Here is a 22,959-nt window from a genome sequence, read left to right as displayed (position 1 = left end):
CCATGATAATAAGGTCATTGCTTCATTGTGGACAGACCAAATTTGATCAGCTGGACAGTCACTGTTCTGTCATTCAGCTACCTCAGCCCAGCGACCATATGGGCTGGAAACAAACAAACAAACACAGAACATTTATATAGCGCTTTTCTCCTGGCGGAATCAAAGCACCAGAGCTGCAGCCACTAGGACGCGCTCTATAGGCAGTAGCAGTGTTAGGGAGACTTGCCCAAGGTCGCCTACTGAATAGGTGCTGGCTTACTTAACAGGCAGAGCCGAGATTCGAACCCAGGTCCCCTGTGTCAGAGGCAAAACCCTTAACCATTACACTATCCGCCATCACCTGCACTCTCGTCATAGTGCGCACCAGTCCAGCACGGCCATCACTACCAGGGCCGGCCTTTGACCTGAGCGACCTGAGCGATCGCTCGGGGCGCCGGCTTCTAGGGGGGCGCTCCTGCCGCCTGTCTCGCTGCTGCCCGGCCTGGTCCGTCGCGCTCCGCCCCCTGGTGCCGCTGCTGGGGGAGATGGGGGCGAACAGGTCCATGCGGCTTCCGTGATGGAGAGGGAGCTGCGGGGAGGGCGGCCCGACCTCTCCCTCCCTTCCTCTCCTGGGCCGCCCTCCGTGCGCCCCCTCCGATACACAGTGCAGAGTGCAGCAGGAAGCATTAAGTAGAGCAACTCACCTCCTGGATCCGAGCGCCGTTCTCTTGCCGCTGGTCTCCTCCTGTACATAGCTGCTGATACACACTAAACTTCCTACAGGAAGTTTAGTGTGTATCAGCGGCTATGTAGAGGAGAAGACCAGCGGCAAGAGAACGGCGCTCGGATCCAGGAGGTGAGTTGCTCTACTTAATGCTTCTTGCTGCACTCTGCACTGTGCATCGGAGGGGGCGCACGGAGGGCGGCCCAGGAGAGGAAGGGAGGGAGAGGTCGGGCCGCCCTCCCCGCAGCTGCGGCTCTAGTATGAGGGGAGGGAGGGTACCTACCTAAGTAGCCTATACTGAGGGAACCTACCTATCTAGCCTATACTGGGGGTACCTACCTATCTAGCCTATACTGGGGGTACCTACCTATCTAACCTATACTGGGGGTACCTACCTATCTAGCCTATACTGGGGGCAACTACCTATCTAGCCTATACTGGGGGCAACTACTTATCTAATCTATACTGGGGGCAGCTACCTATCTAAACTATACTGGGGGCACCTACCTATCTAACCCAAACTGGGGGTACCTACCTATCTAGCCTATACTGGGGGTACCTACCTATCTAACCTATACTGGGGGCAGCTACCTATCTAACCTATACTGGGGGCAGCTACCTATCTAACCTATACTGGGGGTACCTACCTATCTAACCTATATTGGGGGCAGCTACCTATCTAGCCTATACTGGGGGCAGCTACCTATCTAACCTATACTGGGGGTACCTACCTATCTAGCCTATACTGGGGGCAGCTACCTATCTAACCTATACTGGGGACACCCACCTATCTAGCCTATACTGGGGGTACCTACCTATCTAGCCTATACTGGGGGTACCTACCTATCTAGCCTATACTGGGGGTACCTACCTATCTAGCCTATACTGGCGGTACCTACCTATCTAACCTATACTGGGGGCAGCTACCTATCTAACCTATACTGGGTCAGTTACCTATCTAACCTATATAGCGGGTACCTACCTATCTTACCTATATTGCAGGTACCTACCTATCTAACCTATATTGCAGGTACCTACCTATCTAACCTATATTGCAGGTACCTACCTATCTAACCTATACACTGGGGGCAGCTACCTATCTAACCTGTACTGGGGGCACCTACCTATCTAACCTATATCTGGTACACATGCCTATCTAACCTATACTGGGGCAACTGCACTGGCTACCTATACTGGGGGCACCTACTTGGCTAACCTATACTGGGGGCATCAATAGCTGGCTACCTTTACTGGGTCACCTATGCCTGGCTACCTATACTGGGGGGACTTATAGCTATATGTCAGGAATCAGGATGGACGGAGGCGCGCTGAGCCCCACGCTGCTGCAGAGAAGCGCGCAGCACGTGTGCCACCAGCCCTGTGACAATGTCCTGAGTGACGAGACCTTCTCCTCTCCTGCTCCCAGAATCCTGGCACCTACACTGGCACTAAGTCTGCAGACTGCTCTGCAGACAGTAAGAAGAGAAGACTGACCAGCAAAAAGTAAGGCTCCCCATCCCCAACCTCCCTACGCTAAAGGGGGAATATGCTTATGCTGCTAGATACACTAATTGGGGGGGGGCACCAAAATCTGGTTACGCTCAGGGCGCTGTGAAACCTAAGGCCGGCCCTGATCACTACACAAACAGCTGTTTGCAGTCACTGCATACCTTTCACTGCATCTTTGATTGCACATTGTCTTATACCTGGCTGCCTGTCAGTGCATACCTTTCACTTGAATGGATGGCAGACTTGCCCTCCATAACAGATTCTCGTTAAAGGATTTAAAGTTGATTCGTCTCATATACAGCAGGGCCTCAAAAGTCCTCCTGTATTGTTATTTCTCGGGACGTGCATGCCATGCCTGCTGCCTTCCTTGGATGTGTGGTAGCCGTTCCTGCTCCTTTGCCCACAGCGTGCCTGCTGCCTTCCTTGGATGTGTGGTGGTGGTAGCCGTTTCTTAGGCTCCCACTACAGACCGGAATCAAACCAGGATTCCTCGGCCATTACCCGTAGTCACCATGCTACTGAGAAAGTACCATCGAAAGTTTCACACAGTTGAATGAATAGCAGACTTGCCCTCCATAACACATTTTTGGCAAATGCTTTCGATTTGGTTTGTCTTGCGCTGGGTCAAGGGTCCATCTGACCACAGATCCCTGGTCTGCAAAGCTCGGTCAGGGCAGGTACATTACTTATACAGCAAATGGGTCCTTACTTGGATGTGTGGTGGTGGTAGCCAGTTTTCAGGCTCCCATTCCGGAGCGAAATCAAACCCTGATTCCCCGGCCATTACCCGTGGTCACTCACAATGGCAGACTTGCCCTCCATAACAGATTCTCGTTACAGGTACCGAACAGCCAGCAGAACATGTAATTTGAAAACAATAGATGTAAGCTTTAACAATGGTAGAGAAAGAACCATCGAAAGTTGATAAGGCAGTCAGACATTACCTGATATCAGTGAGGAAGAGCAATCTCGCCATGGTGCGCACCAGTCCAGCACGGCCGTCACAGCACAAACAGCTGTTTGCGGTGCGTTACACAGCGAGTTTGGTGTGTCAGTGTGAAGCAGTACTCTAATTACACTCCCTGTTTGATGTATACACATGCAAGATATTTTAAAGCACTTTAAGCCTGCAATTTACCATTCAATGTGATTTCTGCCCTTAAAATGCTGCTTTGCGTCCAATCCAGGTTTTCCCCTGGGACTTTTGGTGTCTATCCCACTCCGCCATGCCCCCCTCCAGGTGTTAGACCCCTTGAAACATCTTTTCCATCATTTTTGTGGCCAGCATAAATGTTTCTAGTTTTCAAAGTTCGCCTCCCCTTTGAAGTCTATTGCAGTTCGCGAAAGTTCGCGCGAACCAAACTTTCACGGAAGTTTGCGAACCGAAAATTGGAGTGCGCTGTGCTTCACTATGGAAAAAGTGGCCAGAGCAGTGAGATATGCAGATTAGTGGTGAAATAGTCAGTGCTAGCCTTGCAGTATTTCACGTGATCATTAATTTAACTTTAGAAAAGCTTTTACTCAGGTCAGCATCTGAATAACCCATATAAAACCCATACCCATATAAAATGTGTTACCTGCCTAAAAGGTTTTAAGTTTGTGTAACCAGTCAACATGAATTTGTTTTTGGGAGATTCTTATACAGTATAAAGGACAAGGAGACATTTGTAAATTATTTGTTCATTACTTTGCAAATGCATCACAAAGCAATTACATGTTTGAGCAGTTGCATATTACTCCAACCCTGTAAAAGAAGAGTATAGATGGGCAGAACTTACTGAACTCAATATTGCTACATGCTATCAGTATGTTCTAATGACAACTGAGTTTACCGAAGTTTGTCTGAAAAAGCTTCCACTCCAAATTTGGCAAGGCAGTATCCTCCTCCAATGAATGCCACTCTCCCAGCAACACTGGCCACATTGACAACCCGCCCCTTGGCTCTGCGGACTAATGGCAGCATTTTCAGAGTGACGTCAATCAGCCCCAGCAGATTCACGTCCAGGACTTTTTGGAAGTCTTCTTTAGTTAGCCATTCATTAGTGCCAAAAGGAAAGTTGATGCCTGCATTATTCACCAAGCCCCAAAGTCCTGTATGAAAGATAATGAAGAGAAGAACCACACTAGTAGCAAAGTAAAAAAAAAAAATTAAAAACAAACAAACTGTAGACCTTTGATTCATGGGGATCACCTAACAAGCAATTCTACAGAAAGCAGACTGCAATTTTTGTGGAATAGACCACAAATGAAGCTCTGTACTGTAATAAAAAGTCTTGGTGATGGTGGAAAAACTTCCCACTGTGGCATTTCTTGCTGTATAAAGCACTTGTGTAGTCACCAATGGAATGTGGGTAGCATGAATTAGAGCCACTTGTCTGAGATTTACTGACTACCCAGCCAGCTTATGGGGAACCAGAACTCCTAGGAGTGTGTAAGGGGCTACAAAGGACCCAAAAGCCCACTTACTAAAATAATAAGCAAAATAAAAGGTTGCCTTCCTAAGGGCCTGTTTCCATTACATGCAATGCGATGCAGCTACATAGATGCATTGCACTGCGGCTGTGCTGTACCCAGTGCACGGCAATGGAACAGTTTCCATGTGGTTTTGCATAGTGGTCGGAGTGATCACAGAATATGCAGATTCCTGCACGGCCGCATCCGCCCGCCGTCTCCTGCAATACACTTCCGCATCGGGTGATGCGGAAGTGACCCGAATGGGAGCGGAAGTGACCCGAATGGGAGCGGAAGTGATGCATAGCATATAATGTCTCCCAAGATGCATCACTGCTGAATATGCAAATCATCCTTTGTTGTCCCTGTAAGCTAAGTAACTACACCTCCAGACTAGCTACAAATATTTATACAGGTGTGGGAAGGCTAACCCTCCCTCAGTCCATGATCTCTGTAACGTCCTTAGGCTTAGGGCCTGTTTCCAATAGAGGAGGCAAAGGATGCATCTTATTAACTTTTTATTGGTGCTATGATGGTACTGAACACCTCTACAGTTACGCTCCTCAGTTACGCCACTGAGGACAAGGTCCCAAGAATAAGGGCCTGTTTCCACTACATGCAGATTGGATGCAGAAAAACTGACTCCAATGTATGCCTATGGGAAAATCTGCATTAAAAAAAAAATCACATTTAACAGGCCCATAGGCATTCATTGGAGTCAGTTTTTCTGCATCCAATCTGCGTGTAGTGGAAACAGGCCCTTATTCTTGGGACCTTGTCCTCAGTGGCGTAACTGAGGAGCGTAACTGTAGAGGTGTTCAGTACCATCATAGCACCAATAAAAAGTTAATAAGATGCATCCTTTGCCTCCTCTATTGCTACACCGCTGCTTGTTATATCCTATAAAAAAAGTAAACAAAATGGAATTTAGTGGTGCGAAAAAACTGTTTGGGATGAAAAAGGGCAGTTCTTGAACACATAATAATCTGGGAAGAGAGTGAGAGTTATTTTTCAGGATTTTGATGGAGCCTCTGTGTCATGCGTCCTTCTCATGCTACATCTGGACACGCTCATAATGATTAACCACGTCCCCTCCCCCAGGACGAGTATATACATCCCTGCAAAATCCCTCTACATCTCGCAGGGAATGGAACGCAGATCGCTGGCATAAATGAGATGCCTGCAATCATTGTAACTACCAAAGTAACACGTTCATGCATTACTTCCTGTTTGCGTACTATTAGTAGATATCAGGAAGAAAATGTGTGACGACAACTTGTGGTCAAATAGTAAAACTACACCTATATACTGTACATTTATTTCAATAAAAAGACCTAAACATATTTTAAAATTAATTCCTTACATCCCACACTCTCCCATAAATGCCCCCCAAAAATTTTTGCATAAAAAAAAAAAAATACATAAATAGTTACCTTAGGGACTGAACTTTTTTAATATGTATGTCAGGAGGGTATATTACTGTTATTTTTAATTTATGGGCTTGTAAATAGTGATGGCTGCAAAATCTCTCTTATTTCTAAATAAAATATTGGCGCCATACATTGTACTAGGGAAATATTTTAAACGTTGTAATAACCGCGACAAATGTGTGGGTTTTTAATGGCTGAAAACTGAGAAATACGGTATGTTTTTTCTTATTATTCCTATTAAATTTCAGTTAGCATAAAATCATTCTTAGCAAAAAGTACCACGCAAAGAAGGCCTAATTGGTGGCAAAACAACAAGTTATAGATCATTTCAGTATGATAAGTAATGACAAAGTTATTGGTAGATAAATGAACGCAACACTGACAGGTGAAAATGGCTCTGTTTTTTAAGGGGAAAAACCCATGGAGGTGAAGTGGTTAAAGTGTACCAGGCAAAGATCGCTCCCAGGAACGGGAGCATTGTGATGGAGCGTGACTGCACTGACTGGGTCAGGCTTTCGGGGACAATTGCGGGTGACAGGATTCACCCAGGGAGACGGTGAGGGACGAACCGCTCTAATGGGGTTTAAGCAGGGGTGTAACTAGGCCCCACCGAGCCCCCCTGCAGAATTTCAGAGCGGGCCCCCACCCCTCCCTGGGCCGTTTTGTGGGGGCTGTAGGGGTGGCAGCATGAGGGGAAAGCCTTGGCCACAGTCGGCGGGGAGAGGGGAAGTTTCCCCCCTCTCCCTCACCTCGGGGCTCTCCCCTCTGCGCTCCCCTCCAGCTAGATACAGTGTGGGCAATGGGCAGCGGTGGGCAGATACATACCTTCTTCCGTGCGTTCCACCGCAGACTCCTCACTCTAGCGGCCGACGTCACTCCTGGAAGTGACGTCACTTTCGGAAGTGACGTCAGCCGCTAGAGCGAGGAGTCTGTGGTGGATCGCACGGAAGAAGGTATGTATCTGCCTGCCGCTGCCCGCTGCCTACGCTGTATCTAGCTGGAGGGGAGCGCAGAGGGGAGAGCCCCGAGGTGAGGGAGAGGGGGACCTTCCCCTCTCCCCGCCAACTGTGGCCAAGGATTTCCCCTCATGCTGCCACTCCTCCAGCCCCCACAAAACGGCCCGAGCGGGCCCCAGGGGGGGGGGGCTGGGCCCCTCCGCGGTAGCATGGGCTGCAGGGCCTATTGTTACGCCACTGGGTTTTAGGAAGCTTCAGGTAAGTATGGAACCTTAGACGCTTCTCATCTCAGCTTAGAAAAACAAGTAAACAAAGAGACCGAGAGCCCAATATGGTGTAGTATGTCGATTAACAAATGGAGATGAATTGAAAGTAAGTGGTAGATATACTCACAAATCTGGGTCACCACAAAGGCAACCACTGAAACTGCAGGTGGGGACAATTCGAACCTGACCCCACTCAGGTATTAACCACCCTGGCGTTCTATTAAGATCGCCAGGGTGGCTGCGGGAGGGTTTTTTTTAAATAAAAAAAAAACTATTTCATGCAGCCAACTGAAAGTTGGCTGCATGAAAGCCCACTAGAGGGCGCTCCGGAGGCGTTCTTCCGATCGCCTCCGGCGCCCAGAATAAACAAGGAAGGCCGCAATGAGCGGCCTTCCTTGTTTTGCTTACATCGTCGCCATAGCGACGAGCGGAGTGACATCATGGACGTCAGCCGACGTCCTGACGTCAGCCGCCTCCGATCCAGCCCTTAGCGCTGGCCGGAACTTTTTGTTCCGGCTACGCTGGGCTCAGGCGGCTGGGGGGACCCTCTTTCGCCGCTGCTCGCGGCGGATCGCCGCAGAGCGGCGGCGATCGGGCAGCACACGCGGCTGGCAAAGTGCCGGCTGCGTGTGCTGCTCTTTATTTGATGAAAATCGGCCCAGCAGGGCCTGAGCGGCAGCCTCCGGCGGTGATGGACGAGCTGAGCTCGTCCATACCGCCCGGCTGGTTATTAAAATGTCGCTCTCTGTGAAAAATTGGGGAAACACCCCTCCACCCAGGGTGGACTGTATAGTGATAAAACAAAAGTAACAGAGGCGCCAACAAGTATAAAATAGTTAAAAACCGCTTAAAAGGAGGAGTGTAGGTGGACACACCTCTCAGGTATAAAATAGACCAGTCAATACGCTGTTAATAAATAACAGTAATATTTATTGGGGATTCTCCAAGCATGCAACGCGTATCACGGGCAAAGCTCCCGCTTCATCAGGCAATCAAATAGGAGAAACACAGTAATAGGTCAAGATCTGGATCAAGCGCCTCTAGGAGGCGCTTGATCCAGATCTTGACCTATTACTGTGTTTCTCCTATTTGATTGCCTGATGAAGCAGGAGCTTTGCCCGTGAAACGCGTTGCATGCTTGGAGAATCCCCAATAAATATTACTGTTATTTATTAACAGCGTATTGACTGGTCTATTTTATACCTGAGAGGTGTGTCCACCTACACCCCTCCTTTTAAGCGGTTTTTAACTATTTTATACTTGTTGGCGCCTCTGTTACTTTTGCTTCTCATCTCAGGTTCACTCTAAATGTTTAATCCACCTCTAAAAAGCCAATATTGTGCAGTATAACTCCTTTCCAAATGTTGGCCTTTGTGTGACGGATTGAACATCTGATTCTCTACTGAGAGCTGGATGTGTTTGACATGCTGCTTGAAGAATGAACGCTATAGAAACAGCATGATGTGCGTTATACAAGCAACATTGTGTACATAAAGTTAGTAGCGCTATGTGTGTAGTACATTACGTTTCTTACATAATCACCAGTAAAATTGATGTTCACAAGTCAATTTTATTGGCATCTTGTTAATCAACCCCTGTGTATTTTCTGCAGAGTTTGTTTGGGGTCATTTACATTTTTAAAAGTCTATGAAGTTGATTCATAAATCATGAATTATCTAATCTGACTCATTTATCACCTCAACTATAAGAATAGAGAATTCATGGGATCAACAGATAAGAAGAGATCATTTATGAGATATAACAGGTAAGAGGGCATAAATGATGAGCTAAAGCAGATAACGAGATCATTCAGAAGATAAGTGAAGACAGAAATTCCTGAGATTTAGCAAGGAAGTGCATATGCACAAGAGGTCAGGGAAGTTAACTGGTGCATATTACGTTTTAGTGGGTTTAAGCAATTTTTATAAATAGCATTATTCACTTTATACATGCAACACTTACATTGTTTCTATTATTTATATAGAATTGACATCTTCGACAGCACTTCACAGAGTATATATTCATGCCACGTTGTCCCTCAGAGGGGCACACAATCTTATCCCTACCATAGTCGTATGTCAAGTGTAGTCTAGGGACAGTTTTGGGGATGTCAATTAACTAATTTGTATATTTTTAGGGATGTGGGAGGGAACCAGAGTGCCCAGAGTAAACCCACACAGACACAGAGAACATACAAACTCTAGTGCCCTGGTCGGGATTCAGACTGGGGAACCAGCACTGCAAGGCAACAATGCTGTCTGCTACAACACTGTGCTTATATAACAGGTGATGTAGCATTTGAAGGGTGTAACGCCAATTGTGGAACTTGCTATGTAAATTGCCTAAACCCAGTAAACTAAGCATGCGTTGTCTGCATACACCAAGTTTACCGACATTTTGTGCTTATACACCATACATTGTTCTTAACTGATTAGAGGCTAGATTTGATATAGATATATCAGAAAAGGCTGCCTACTCCAAATATTAAGAATAACTAACACAGGTAACTTGGGTTAGGGGAGAGGGGCATCCAAAATGTTGCTGGAGGGCCCTGTGATTTCTTGTTATTGACCTTGGTCCCTATACATGTTTGCAGCAAATGTTTAGCAAGAGTGCAATTTAACTTCAACTGTCCTGCTTTTTCAGAGTGTGGCCATCATCTGGTTTGAGAGACCAGAGACCCAAGTGGAGCCTGGGAAATATCTTAGGAGCTAGGGGTGACCCCGTTTTGTGAGTATCCTGTACCTACACTAGCCTGTGGTCAAATGTATTTTTCTTACTACACAAAAAGGGGGTCGTAAAATCCAAAAATAAAAATTGCCTAAAATAGTTAGTGCCCCAAATATATATGTAAACCCCTTTTTTCCTAAAATAGATCATTACAGGTATATGCCCCCTATTTTTTTACCTGGTCTGTGTGCCTTTGTTGAACTGTGCAGTGCCAACAGAATTGTGAGAAATCTTATCTCAAAATGCAAATAATAGAAACTTCTCATGTCAGCTAAAATAAGGATATTATGACCAGAAGGTAACCGAATCCCCTCTCCCTCTGAAGAGTTTACACAGTGATGTAAGCCTGTTATCTAGGTGGTGTTTGGTGGGGAGGGAGGGCAGTAATGTGTAAAATAAGCAGTAAATTAACACTGACAAAAAAAGAAAAGTGCAGAAGTGATGTCACTTTTAGCATCACAGAGAAACAGTAAAAATTGAAACCAGCAGATATAGGGCTTGATTCACAAAGCGGTGCTAACTGTTAGCACGCCTGTGAAAACCCCCTTAGCACGTCTAAACAAGCTTTTCGCGCATAAAACTTTACGCGCGCAAAACTTTATGCGCGTAAAACTTTACGCGCGTACTGCACAGAGCGCAGGGCGCACCGCGCGAAGTGCCCATTAAAGCCTATGGGACTTAGCGCGCGCAAAGTTAGCGCGTGATCTGATGGAGAAATCCAGTGCTAACCTACTTAGCACCCTGGTTAGCACGTCTAAAGACTTTAGACGTGCTAAGTAGGTTAGCACCGCTTTGTGAATCAAGCCCCTATTCTTTTCTTTTTTCACCTTTCTCCTAAATGTGGCAGTGAACACTAAAAACAAAAAGATAGGTAAGCTAAATAAATAGTTTCTAATTGGATGATTTTTTTCAGTTAATATGGAGTTTCATCCCACTTTAATGGCATCTGTGAATGCGTGATCAGGGTTGCTCTCAGAAATCACGAATTTGAATTTACCCGTGATCACGGGTAGTTTTTTATGAATCCCGAAGTCGAATTCGAAGATCGATACCGATAACGAATTCGATTGAATCCGAATTTTACTCTCGAATTCGGCCGTGACGACGGGTGTTAAACCCGTGATCACGAATTCGGATTCAGCTACCGTCGCCCAAAACCCGCCGACTTTAAGGGTTAATAGTAAAGCCCCCTTAAATGCCAGAATCACCAAATTTGCAGGTTATGTTAAGAAGAAAAGTAGGAGCAAGAGGAATTTTTTTTCAAAAAGACCTTATACTTTTTGAGAAAATCAATTTTAAAAGTTCAAAGAAAAAACGATACATTTAAATGACAGATCGTGGGAAATATTTCCCAGCAGTTAATAGCAAAGGCCCCTTACATCCTAGCAACGCCAAATTTGCAGGATATGTTAAAAAGATGAAACAATATTAAAAAAATATATTTTTGGGGAATGTTCTGAGTGTAGGAAATCAGAAAAAAAATGACGTGGGGTCCTCCCTCCTGAGCCTCTGTAACCCCTTGTCCCCCATGCAGGCTGGGATAGCCGACTGGGGCTTCACACCCTGAGCTATACCAGCCCGCATGGTCCATGGTATGGGGGGCTCCGGGGGAGAGGGGCGACCAAGCCTTCCCTTCTCCCCCCGAGCCCTTGTCCAATCCATGGACAAGGGGCTCTTCCCCACCTCCGGTGCCCCAGGAAGAGGTGGGGGCGATGACTCCCTGAGGGGGGGGGGGGTTCATGGTGGCATCTGGGAGTCCCCTTTAAGAAGGGGACCCCAGATGCCCACCCCCCTCCCAGGAGAAATGAGTATAGGGGTACAAAGTACCTCTTACGCATTTCCACAAAGGGTTAAATGAAATAAAAACACAACCACGAGAAAAGTATTTTATTATTCTAAATTAACCATAAATACTTACCTGTACCTGTATTTAAAAAAATGTTCCCACGCCCATATCCTCAGAAATAATCCAACGTATACAGTATCCTCCAATCTTGCGATCTTCAATTAAGTTGATTGAAGATCTCCCACGGCAATTACCTATACTATACCTTACAATGCGTCCTGCCGACGCATAGCGCCGGCTCTCGCTGTCCTCCCCGCCTCCTCACCTGTCACCCTCACCTAGCCTGGCACCTGGTACACCCATGGGTGCCAGCCTTGGTGAGGGTTGACAGGTGCAGGCAGGTGGGGAGAGACAGCGGGAGCCGGCGCTATACATCTGCACAGCCCGCATTCTAAGGTATAGTAACCAGCTCATCAATGAGCCGGTTCTCTTTGTATTAAATCGAATGAATCGGCTCTGAACCGGCAGGACGCATTCTAAGGTATAGTATAGGGCCGTAGAGAGAGTGCACCCCTGTACAGTAGTATAGGTGTAGATATATCAGCCCCAATTTTGATATGTGTTGAAGGATTTTTATATACTGTCTGAATCCAGGATATAAAAGTATTTCCAAATTCCATTTTTCACAATGTGGCCCAGAGGTATCCCCATTCAACAGAATCAAATACTCTCTGCACATCTACAAAGGCAAGAACCCTTGGTTCTGTACATCCATTACTCAACTGTATATATTTAAATATTTGTCTAAAATTGATATTTGCATTTCTTTTTTGGCATAAACCCAGTCTGGTTGGGGTCTTTTAACTCTGTGATAATTACATTATCGCAGAGTTAATAGAGGGGAAAGGGGGGGGGGGGTCTCCATTCCATAAAGCATTGTCCATACTGTATATGCATTAGTTATCACATAGAGCAGGGGTCTCAAACTCAATTTACCTGGGGGCCGCAGGAGGCAAAGTCAGGATGAGGCTGGGCCGCATAAGGAATTTCACAATCGCGGCGCATTGCCGCCTCTGTCCGCCCCTCTCACTCTTCCTTCACAGAGAGGGGCGGGAAGAGGCGGCGATCCTTGCGGCGATTGACGTCAGGAGGGGCAGAGCTGAAGCTGAAAGCTCTGCCCCTTCCAGGAAATGCCAGCGGATTGCCCCCCAGGCGATTTGGGGGCTCTGCAGCCCTCGTTTAGCGGCGAGGATGCGGTGGATTACTTGGGAGCACTGAAGCGAACTATAAGGAAGCTTTTGCCGGTGAGGGCCACAAAATATTGTATCGAGGGCCGCAAATGGCCCGCGGGCCGTGAGTTTGAGACCCCTGAACAGAGAATTTGCAGCATTGTATCATGTATCAGGGGCGTAACTAGGCCCCACCGCCCCCCCCTGCAGAAATTCTGAGTCGCGTCAGAGACTAGAGTGAGGAACGCATGGAAGATGGAAGGTATGTATCAGCCGTTGCCTGCCCGGACACTCATTAAGCTGAAGGGGAGCGCAGAGGGGAGAGCCCCGAGGTGAGGGAGGGGGGGCCGTCCGCCCTCCCCGCCGACTGTGGGCATGGCTTTCCCCTCATGCTGCAACCCCTCCAGCCCCCCAAAATGGCCCCAAACGGAGGCAGGGGTCGCATCCCCTATTGTTACACAAGTGCACTGAATGCTACGTGTATAAAGCAGTGGTGCTCAAATACCCCTTTTTAAAATTCGAGTTTGGTCGAATTCGAATAGTAAATTATTCGAGGTCATTCGAATATTCGAGTCGAATAATTTTTACTATTCGATTCGACCTCGGACTTCGAGCTCACTATTCGAGTCGGTATTCGAGCTAACTATTCGAGCTGACTATTCGAATTGGCCTTAAATAGCTTCCAACACTTGTTTTGAGGGTGAATGATGCAAGAAACCTCTTTTTTTCCAAGTAACAACAGCAAGTGATTATGTGGGGATGTTCCTTTAAAAAAAAATGTGGAAAGAGAAGTTGTGTCCTTAATTTTGTTCAGTAGTGTTACTGTATATACTTGTTCTTCTTCTTCTTTATCTTTCTTCTTCTTCTTCTATATCGTCTTCTTCTATATCGTCTTCTTCTATATCGTCTTCTTCTATATCGTCTTCTTCTTCTTCTTCTTCTTCTTCTTCTTCTTCTTCTTCTTCTTCTTCTTCTTCTTCTTCTTCTTCTTCTTCTTCTCCTTCCTTTTCAATATAGTCTTATTCTTCTTCACGTATTTCTCTTTTCAATTTTTTTTTAAAGAAATGCATCTATTTTTGAGCGTAACAAATAGCTGGTGGGCGCACGCATGTTGGAAGCGCCATTGTATGTGCTCCCTGGCAGTGGAAACACAAAGACAGCAGGAGGTAAATTCAGCAGCAGGAGGAGGAGGATGAGTGTGTGGCAGCAGGCAGTCAATGAGGCAGGCAGCTCGCCGTGACATAATAGCCCTGGTACCTAGCGGTGATACCAGGGCTGTAAATAAACACAACAGGAGGTCCCAGACAGCGGTCGTGCAGCCCACATTGTGTCCAATACACAACTGGGACAACACAGTTTTCAACCCGGGCACCTCAGAAAAATTAAACCTTTTTTTTTTTTTATGGTTTTTTGGGTTTTGGTTTTGCAACCAATATAGCTATTGTTTGACGTAATAGCTGGTGGCAGAGTGGCAGCAGAAGGTAAATCATCTGTGTACCCTGGCAGTGGGAAACACAGACAGACAGCAGCAGCAGGAGGAGGAATGGAGGAGTAGGCGAGCAGCTATTGTTTGACGTAATAGCTGGTGGCAGAGTGGCAGCAGAAGGTAAATCATCTGTGTACCCTGGCAGTGGGAAACACAGACAGACAGCAGCAGCAGCAGCAGGAGGAGGTATGGAGGAGCAGTGTGAGTGTGGCAGCAGGTAGGCAGCGTGACATAATAGCCCTGGTACCTAGCGGTGATACCAGGGCTGTAAATAAACACAACAGGAGGTCCCAGACAGCGGTCGTGCAGCCCACATTGTGTCCAATACACAACTGGGACAACACAGTTTTCAACCCGGGCACCTCAGAAAAATTAAACCTTTTTTTTTTTTTATGGTTTTTTGGTTTTTGGTTTTGCAACCAATATAGCTATTGTTTGACGTAATAGCTGGTGGCAGAGTGGCAGCAGAAGGTAAATCATCTGTGTACCCTGGCAGTGGGAAACACAGACAGACAGCAGCAGCAGGAGGAGGAATGGAGGAGTAGGCGAGCAGCTATTGTTTGACGTAATAGCTGGTGGCAGAGTGGCAGCAGAAGGTAAATCATCTGTGTACCCTGGCAGTGGGAAACACAGACAGACAGCAGCAGCAGCAGCAGGAGGAGGTATGGAGGAGCAGTGTGAGTGTGGCAGCAGGTAGGCAGCGTGACATAATAGCCCTGGTACCTAGCGGTGATACCAGGGCTGTAAATAAACACAACAGGAGGTCCCAGACAGCGGTCGTGCAGCCCACATTGTGTCCAATACACAACTGGGACAACACAGTTTTCAACCCGGGCACCTCAGAAAAATTAAACCTTTTTTTTTTTTTTATGGTTTTTTGGTTTTTGGTTTTGCAACCAATATAGCTATTGTTTGACGTAATAGCTGGTGGCAGAGTGGCAGCAGAAGGTAAATCATCTGTGTACCCTGGCAGTGGGAAACACAGACAGACAGCAGCAGCAGGAGGAGGAATGGAGGAGTAGGCGAGCAGCTATTGTTTGACGTAATAGCTGGTGGCAGAGTGGCAGCAGAAGGTAAATCATCTGTGTACCCTGGCAGTGGGAAACACAGACAGACAGCAGCAGCAGCAGCAGGAGGAGGTATGGAGGAGCAGTGTGAGTGTGGCAGCAGGTAGGCAGCGTGACATAATAGCCCTGGTACCTAGCGGTGATACCAGGGCTGTAAATAAACACAACAGGAGGTCCCAGACAGCGGTCGTGCAGCCCACATTGTGTCCAATACACAACTGGGACAACACAGTTTTCAACCCGGGCACCTCAGAAAAATTAAACCTTTTTTTTTTTTTTATGGTTTTTTGGTTTTTGGTTTTGCAACCAATATAGCTATTGTTTGACGTAATAGCTGGTGGCAGAGTGGCAGCAGAAGGTAAATCATCTGTGTACCCTGGCAGTGGGAAACACAGACAGACAGCAGCACCAGCAGCAGCAGGAGGAGGTATGGAGGAGCAGTGTGAGTGTGGCAGCAGGTAGGCAGCGTGACATAATAGCCCTGGTACCTAGCGGTGATACCAGGGCTGTAAATAAACACAACAGGAGGTCCCAGACAGCGGTCGTGCAGCCCACATTGTGTCCAATACACAACTGGGACAACACAGTTTTCAACCCGGGCACCTCAGAAAAATTAAACCTTTTTTTTTTTTTATGGTTTTTTGGTTTTTGGTTTTACAACCAATATAGCTATTGTTTGACGTAATAGCTGGTGGCAGAGTGGCAGCAGAAGAAGGTAATTCTGTGTACCCTGGCAGTGGGAAACACAGACAGACAGCAGAAGGGCAGTACACAGCAGCCCACTGTAGGTGTAAAATGTGTGGCTGCAGGCGACGTAATAGTCAAAGTGAACCAGGCTGGCTTAGTGAGCAGGAGCCAGGAGGTGGTAAAGGGTGGTAAGGCACATTAACGATGGTTCCGGCAGCCAGTTCATGTCCCCCTCTCGCCGACAACAGGGGCCAGGAACTCGCCTTCCACCCACGCCTGGTTCATCTTGAGAAACGTCAGTCTGTCCACAGACTTGTGAGACAGACGTGAGCGTTTCTCGGTGACCACGCCACCAGCTGCACTGAAGCAGCGCTCGGACAGCACGCTGGAAGGGGGGCAGGACAGCACTTCCAGGGCGTACTGCGCCAGCTCGCTCCAGATCTCCATGCGCTTGACCCAATACTCCATGGGATCAACAGGGGCATCGCTGTCAAGCCCGCTGTACGACCCCATGTAGTCAGCCACCATGCGGGTCAGGCGCTGGCTGTGACCGGAGGAGGATGCTGCTGCATGCATCTCCTCTCTAGTCACTGCTGCCGGAGCCTCTACAGTCCTGTAGAGCTCGTGGCTGAGAGACAGCAGGTCTGTGGGGCGCTTGCTGCTGCTGGATGCAGGCACCTGCTGCTGCCTCTGTGCTGGCTGCTGGACAGTGGGGGTGGAAGGCTGGGGGAAGGCTTCCTCCAAGCGCTCAACAAGGGCCTGCTGCAAGCTCCTTATTTGTTGCGCTGGGTCTCCTCCTGCAGGCGGCAGGAACTGGCTCAACTTCCCCTTGAGGCGTGGGTCCAACATCATGCTGATCCAGATGTCCTCCCTCTGCTTCATCTGGATCACCCTGGGGTCCCTGCGCAGGCACGTCAGCATGTGCGCTGCCATTGGGAAGAGGCGGGCCACGTCTGCTGGCACATCGACGTCAGTGCTGTCCTCATCCTCCTCCTCTGCTGCCTCATCCTCTCTCCACCCCCGCACCAACTCAGCTGCGCTGTGCTGATCCCCCTCATCAGCAGCCAGGTCAGGGACCTCCACCAAGTCCTCCTCCTCCTCCCCCTCAGAGGTGGACTGCGCAGCTGGTTGCCGCTCCTGCTGGTCCAAGGCTGCCGCTCCCTGTTCCAGCAAAGCATCGAGGGCCCTGTTCAGCAGAGAAACCAGGGGCACCCACTCGCAGACCATAGCATGGTCCCTGCTCACCATGTTTGTGGCCTGCAGGAAGGGAGCCAGCACTAAGCACACCTGCTGCATGTGCCTCCAGTCATCATCGGGGACGATGGACGGGAAGTTGCTGGTCTTGTCCCTTCTCAGAGCTGCGGAAACAGTGGCCAGGGCAAGGTACTGTTTGACAGCGTGCCTCTGTTCAACCAGACGCTCCAACATCGCCAGGGTGGAGTTCCAGCGAGTCGGAACGTCAAGGATCAGCCGATGGCGTGGCAGATCCAGCTCCTTTTGCACGTCTTCCAGGCTCGCACAGGCTGCAGCCGAGCGCCGGAAGTGACGCACAACATTCCTTGCCGTTTCCAGCAGTTCGCCCATCCCCTGGTAGGTGCGCAGGAACTTCTGCACCACCAGGTTCAGCACGTGGGCAAGACAGGGGATGTGGGTCAGGTTTCCCCTGTGTATTGCGGCAACCAGATTGGCCCCATTGTCGGCCACCACCTCTCCGACTCTGAGGCCTCTGGGGGTCAGCCAAATCCTCTCCTGCTCCTGGAGTTTGGCCAACACATGGGTTGCCGTCAGCTTGGTCTTCCCAAGGCTGACCAAGTGCAGCAGCGCTTGGCAGTGGCGGGCCTTCACGCTGCTGCTGAGGCGGGGGGTTTGGCCAGGTGTGCCGGAGGATGGCAGAGGATCGGAGGAACCTGCTGCAGTTCCCCTGAGCCTGCGGGGTGGCACCACCCACTGTGTTGCTGCTGCTGCTGTGCCCGCTGCTGCTCTCCCATCCTCACCCCCTTCCACCAAGCTGACCCAGTGGACAGTGAGGGACAGGTAGCGGCCTGTCCCGAAGCGGCTGCTCCAGGAGTCCATGGTGACGTGGACCCTTTCACCAACCGCGTGCTCCAGCCCTCGCTCCACATTGGCCATCACAAAGCGGTGCAGTGCAGGAATGGCCTTGCGGGAGAAAAAGTGTCTGCTGGGGAGCTGCCAGTCTGGGGCTGCGCAAGCAAGCAGCGCACGAATGTCGCTCCCCTCCTGCACGAGCGTGTACGGCAGGAGTTGGGAGCACATGGCCCGTGCCAGCAAGCCGTTCAGCTGCCGCACGCGACGGCTGCTGGGAGGCAGAGCCCTAACCACCCCCTGGAAGGACTCGCTCAAAAGGCTCTGGCGTGGCCTTTTGCTGACACGGGAATCAGCAGACACAGCAGAGGAGGCCACTGAGGACTGGCTGCCAGAACAGGCCTCAGTGTCGGCGGCAGGAGTTGCAGAGGGGGGAGGAGCAGTGCGTTTCCGCACTCCTGCTGGTGCTGCTGGAGGAGCAGGAGGGCGGGTGGCTGCTGTTGCTGCTGCTGCTGCTGAAGGCTGTGCAGTGATGGGTGTGGTGCCACTGCCAGCACCAGATGCCTTCAGCCTCTGGAACTCCTCATGCTGGTGGAAATGTTTAGCCGCAAGGTGGTTGATGAGCGAGCTGGTGCAGAACTTTAAGGGGTCTGCACCTCTGCTCAACTTCCGCTGACAGTGGTTGCAAGTGGCGTACTTGCTGTACACAGTGGGCATGGTGAAATATCGCCAGATTGGTGACTTAAACATCCCCCTACGGCATGGAAGCGCTGCTGCCTGTCTCCCTGTGGTGGTTGGGGGGGGGGGCTTGGGTGCGGCTGGTGGTGGTACTGGCTGATGCTGCTGCTGCTGAGCCTGAGACACCAGCAGGGTGTGGGACGCTGCCAATGCTTGCAATGATGCGCCTCCTTGCAAGGCCCACAAGCGCATCCTCCTCCTCCTCCTCAGAGCTGCTGAGGACGACATCCCCTGGAGGTGGTGGCACCCAGTCTCTGTCTGTCACCGGGTCATCATCATCCTCCCCCTCCTGAAACATGTCCTGCTGGGATGAGGACCCCCCAAACTCCTCTCCTGATGCATGGATGGGCTGCTTGACTGTCGCCACAGTCTTGCTGTCCAATCCCTCATCCCCCAAAGTGCCCATCAGCATCTCCTCCTCAAGATCGCCAACAACAGCAGACAATTTACTCATGATGCCTGGGGTCAAAAGACTGCTGAATGACAGGTCGGCGAGTGACGGTGAACTGGCCTCCTCCCCAGACCCTGCTGGGCGGCTGCTGCGAACAGGGGTGGTGGTGGTGGTGAGGGTGGAGGCCTCGGATGCAGAGCTGATGGCGGGCTGCTCATCCTCCGTCATGAGTTGCACCACAGTGTCTGCATCCTTTTCCTCAATGGGACGTTTCCGACCCGGCTGGAGGAAAATGGGAGCAGGTGCTACACGCTGCTGCTGCTGTGTCTCTGCAGCGTGAGTTGCAGATGCTCCTGCTGGGCGGCGCCCAAGGCGTCCACGGCCAGTGGCTATGGGAGGAATGTTAGCCACTGACGCTGCTGCTGCGGAACTGTGCATGGTGGCGCGCCCGCGGCCGCGGCTTGCCACAATGCTGCTCCCTCTCCTCCTGATTCCCTTGCTGCCCTTCCCCTTGCCCAAACCGCGCTGGCTGCCACTTCCAGACATCTTCAATGTTTTGGGCGTATAGACAAAAGTTTTTTAAAAGGGCGGGTGAAAAGTGGGGTACTTTAATGGAGTGGGTTGGTTGGTGAGGTGACTGAGTGAGTGTCCCCTAGTACAGTAAGTAAGTAGTAACAGTCAGGAAGTACAACTAGCAGTTACAATAATCAGTAGTAATCACAAGTAAATTTAGTGTGTGTACACTCAGACAGTGAGTGCCCGCACGCAGGAGCTAGTAGCCTATGAACACAGTGACTGAGTGTCCTAGACTCCTAGTACAGTAAGAGTAAGTAGTAACAGTAAGTAGAACTAACTAATTACAATAATCAATCAGCGATCAGAAGGAAATGGAGTGTGGGTGGTGTGTGTACACTCAGACAGTGAGTGACCGCACGCAGGAGCTAGTAGCCTATGAACACACAGTGACTGAGTGTCCTAGACTCCTAGTACAGTAAGAGTAAGTAGTAACAGTAAGTAGAACTAACTAATTACAATAATCAATCAGCGATCAGAAGGAAATGGAGTGTGGGTGGTGTGTGTACACTCAGACAGTGAGTGACCGCACGCAGGAGCTAGTAGCCTATGAACACACAGTGACTGAGTGTCCTAGACTCCTAGTACAGTAAGAGTAAGTAGTAACAGTAAGTAGAACTAACTAATTACAATAATCAATCAGCGATCAGAAGGAAATGGAGTGTGGGTGGTGTGTGTACACTCAGACAGTGAGTGCCCGCACGCAGGAGCTAGTAGCCTATGAACACAGTGACTGAGTGTCCTAGACTCCTAGTACAGTAAGAGTAAGTAGTAACAGTAAGTAGAACTAACTAATTACAATAATCAATCAGCGATCAGAAGGAAATGGAGTGTGGGTGGTGTGTGTACACTCAGACAGTGAGTGACCGCACGCAGGAGCTAGTAGCCTATGAACACACAGTGACTGAGTGTCCTAGACTCCTAGTACAGTAAGAGTAAGTAGTAACAGTAAGTAGAACTAACTAATTACAATAATCAATCAGCGATCAGAAGGAAATGGAGTGTGGGTGGTGTGTGTACACTCAGACAGTGAGTGACCGCACGCAGGAGCTAGTAGCCTATGAACACAGTGACTGAGTGTCCTAGACTCCTAGTACAGTAAGAGTAAGTAGTAACAGTAAGTAGAACTAACTAATTACAATAATCAATCAGCGATCAGAAGGAAATGGAGTGTGGGTGGTGTGTGTACACTCAGACAGTGAGTGACCGCATGCAGGAGCTAGTAGCCTATGAACACACAGTGACTGAGTGTCCTAGACTCCTAGTACAGTAAGAGTAAGTAGTAACAGTAAGTAGAACTAACTAATTACAATAATCAATCAGCGATCAGAAGGAAATGGAGTGTGGGTGGTGTGTGTACACTCAGACAGTGAGTGACCGCACGCAGGAGCTAGTAGCCTATGAACACACAGTGACTGAGTGTCCTAGACTCCTAGTACAGTAAGAGTAAGTAGTAACAGTAAGTAGAACTAACTAATTACAATAATCAATCAGCGATCAGAAGGAAATGGAGTGTGGGTGGTGTGTGTACACTCAGACAGTGAGTGCCCGCACGCAGGAGCTAGTAGCCTATGAACACAGTGACTGAGTGTCCTAGACTCCTAGTACAGTAAGAGTAAGTAGTAACAGTAAGTAGAACTAACTAATTACAATAATCAATCAGCGATCAGAAGGAAATGGAGTGTGGGTGGTGTGTGTACACTCAGACAGTGAGTGACCGCACGCAGGAGCTAGTAGCCTATGAACACACAGTGACTGAGTGTCCTAGACTCCTAGTACAGTAAGAGTAAGTAGTAACAGTAAGTAGAACTAACTAATTACAATAATCAATCAGCAATCAGAAGGAAATGGAGTGTGGGTGGTGTGTGTACACTCAGACAGTGAGTGCCCGCACGCAGGAGCTAGTAGCCTATGAACACAGTGACTGAGTGTCCTAGACTCCTAGTACAGTAAGAGTAAGTAGTAACAGTAAGTAGAACTAACTAATTACAATAATCAATCAGCGATCAGAAGGAAATGGAGTGTGGGTGGTGTGTGTACACTCAGACAGTGAGTGACCGCACGCAGGAGCTAGTAGCCTATGAACACACAGTGACTGAGTGTCCTAGACTCCTAGTACAGTAAGAGTAAGTAGTAACAGTAAGTAGAACTAACTAATTACAATAATCAATCAGCGATCAGAAGGAAATGGAGTGTGGGTGGTGTGTGTACACTCAGACAGTGAGTGACCGCACGCAGGAGCTAGTAGCCTATGAACACAGTGACTGAGTGTCCTAGACTCCTAGTACAGTAAGAGTAAGTAGTAACAGTAAGTAGAACTAACTAATTACAATAATCAATCAGCGATCAGAAGGAAATGGAGTGTGGGTGGTGTGTGTACACTCAGACAGTGAGTGACCGCACGCAGGAGCTAGTAGCCTATGAACACACAGTGACTGAGTGTCCTAGACTCCTAGTACAGTAAGAGTAAGTAGTAACAGTAAGTAGAACTAACTAATTACAATAATCAATCAGCGATCAGAAGGAAATGGAGTGTGGGTGGTGTGTGTACACTCAGACAGTGAGTGACCGCACGCAGGAGCTAGTAGCCTATGAACACAGTGACTGTCTGACTGAGTGTCCTAGACTCCTAGTACAGTAAGAGTAAGTAGTAACAGTAAGTACAACTAACTAACAATAATCTATCAGTAATCAGAAGGAAATAGAGTGTGTGTAGTATGTACACACAGTGAGTGAGTGCACACACGCAGGAGCTAGCTAGTAGCCTATAAACAGTGACAGTCAGTGAGTGTCCTACTCCTAGTACAGTATAACTACAATACTATTAGTAAAGGACAGCAGAAATACTGGTATAGATGAGAGAAATAAACAGAGGACAGCTGCCCACAGAGGCAAGGCCCCCCTGAGGCCTAAA

At 48.7% G+C, this 22,959-nt stretch overlaps 1 protein-coding gene across 3 annotated transcripts in view; it reads right to left on the bottom strand.

The window, feature by feature from the left end:
- Positions 1-22,959, bottom strand: part of LOC137545834 (retinol dehydrogenase 16-like) — an 81,907-nt gene that overhangs the window by 27,081 nt on the left and 31,867 nt on the right. For all 3 annotated transcript variants that reach the window (XM_068267517.1, XM_068267516.1, XM_068267518.1), the window contains one exon: positions 4,045-4,303. In XM_068267517.1, coding sequence (XP_068123618.1) covers positions 4,045-4,303 — 259 coding nt within the window. The remainder of the gene's footprint in view (positions 1-4,044; positions 4,304-22,959) is intronic.

This window comes from Hyperolius riggenbachi, chromosome 2, assembly GCF_040937935.1.
Source record: "Hyperolius riggenbachi isolate aHypRig1 chromosome 2, aHypRig1.pri, whole genome shotgun sequence".
NCBI lineage: Eukaryota > Metazoa > Chordata > Amphibia > Anura > Hyperoliidae > Hyperolius > Hyperolius riggenbachi.
Note: the sequence above shows the minus strand (reverse complement) of the source record. Positions and strands in the feature narration are given on the sequence as shown.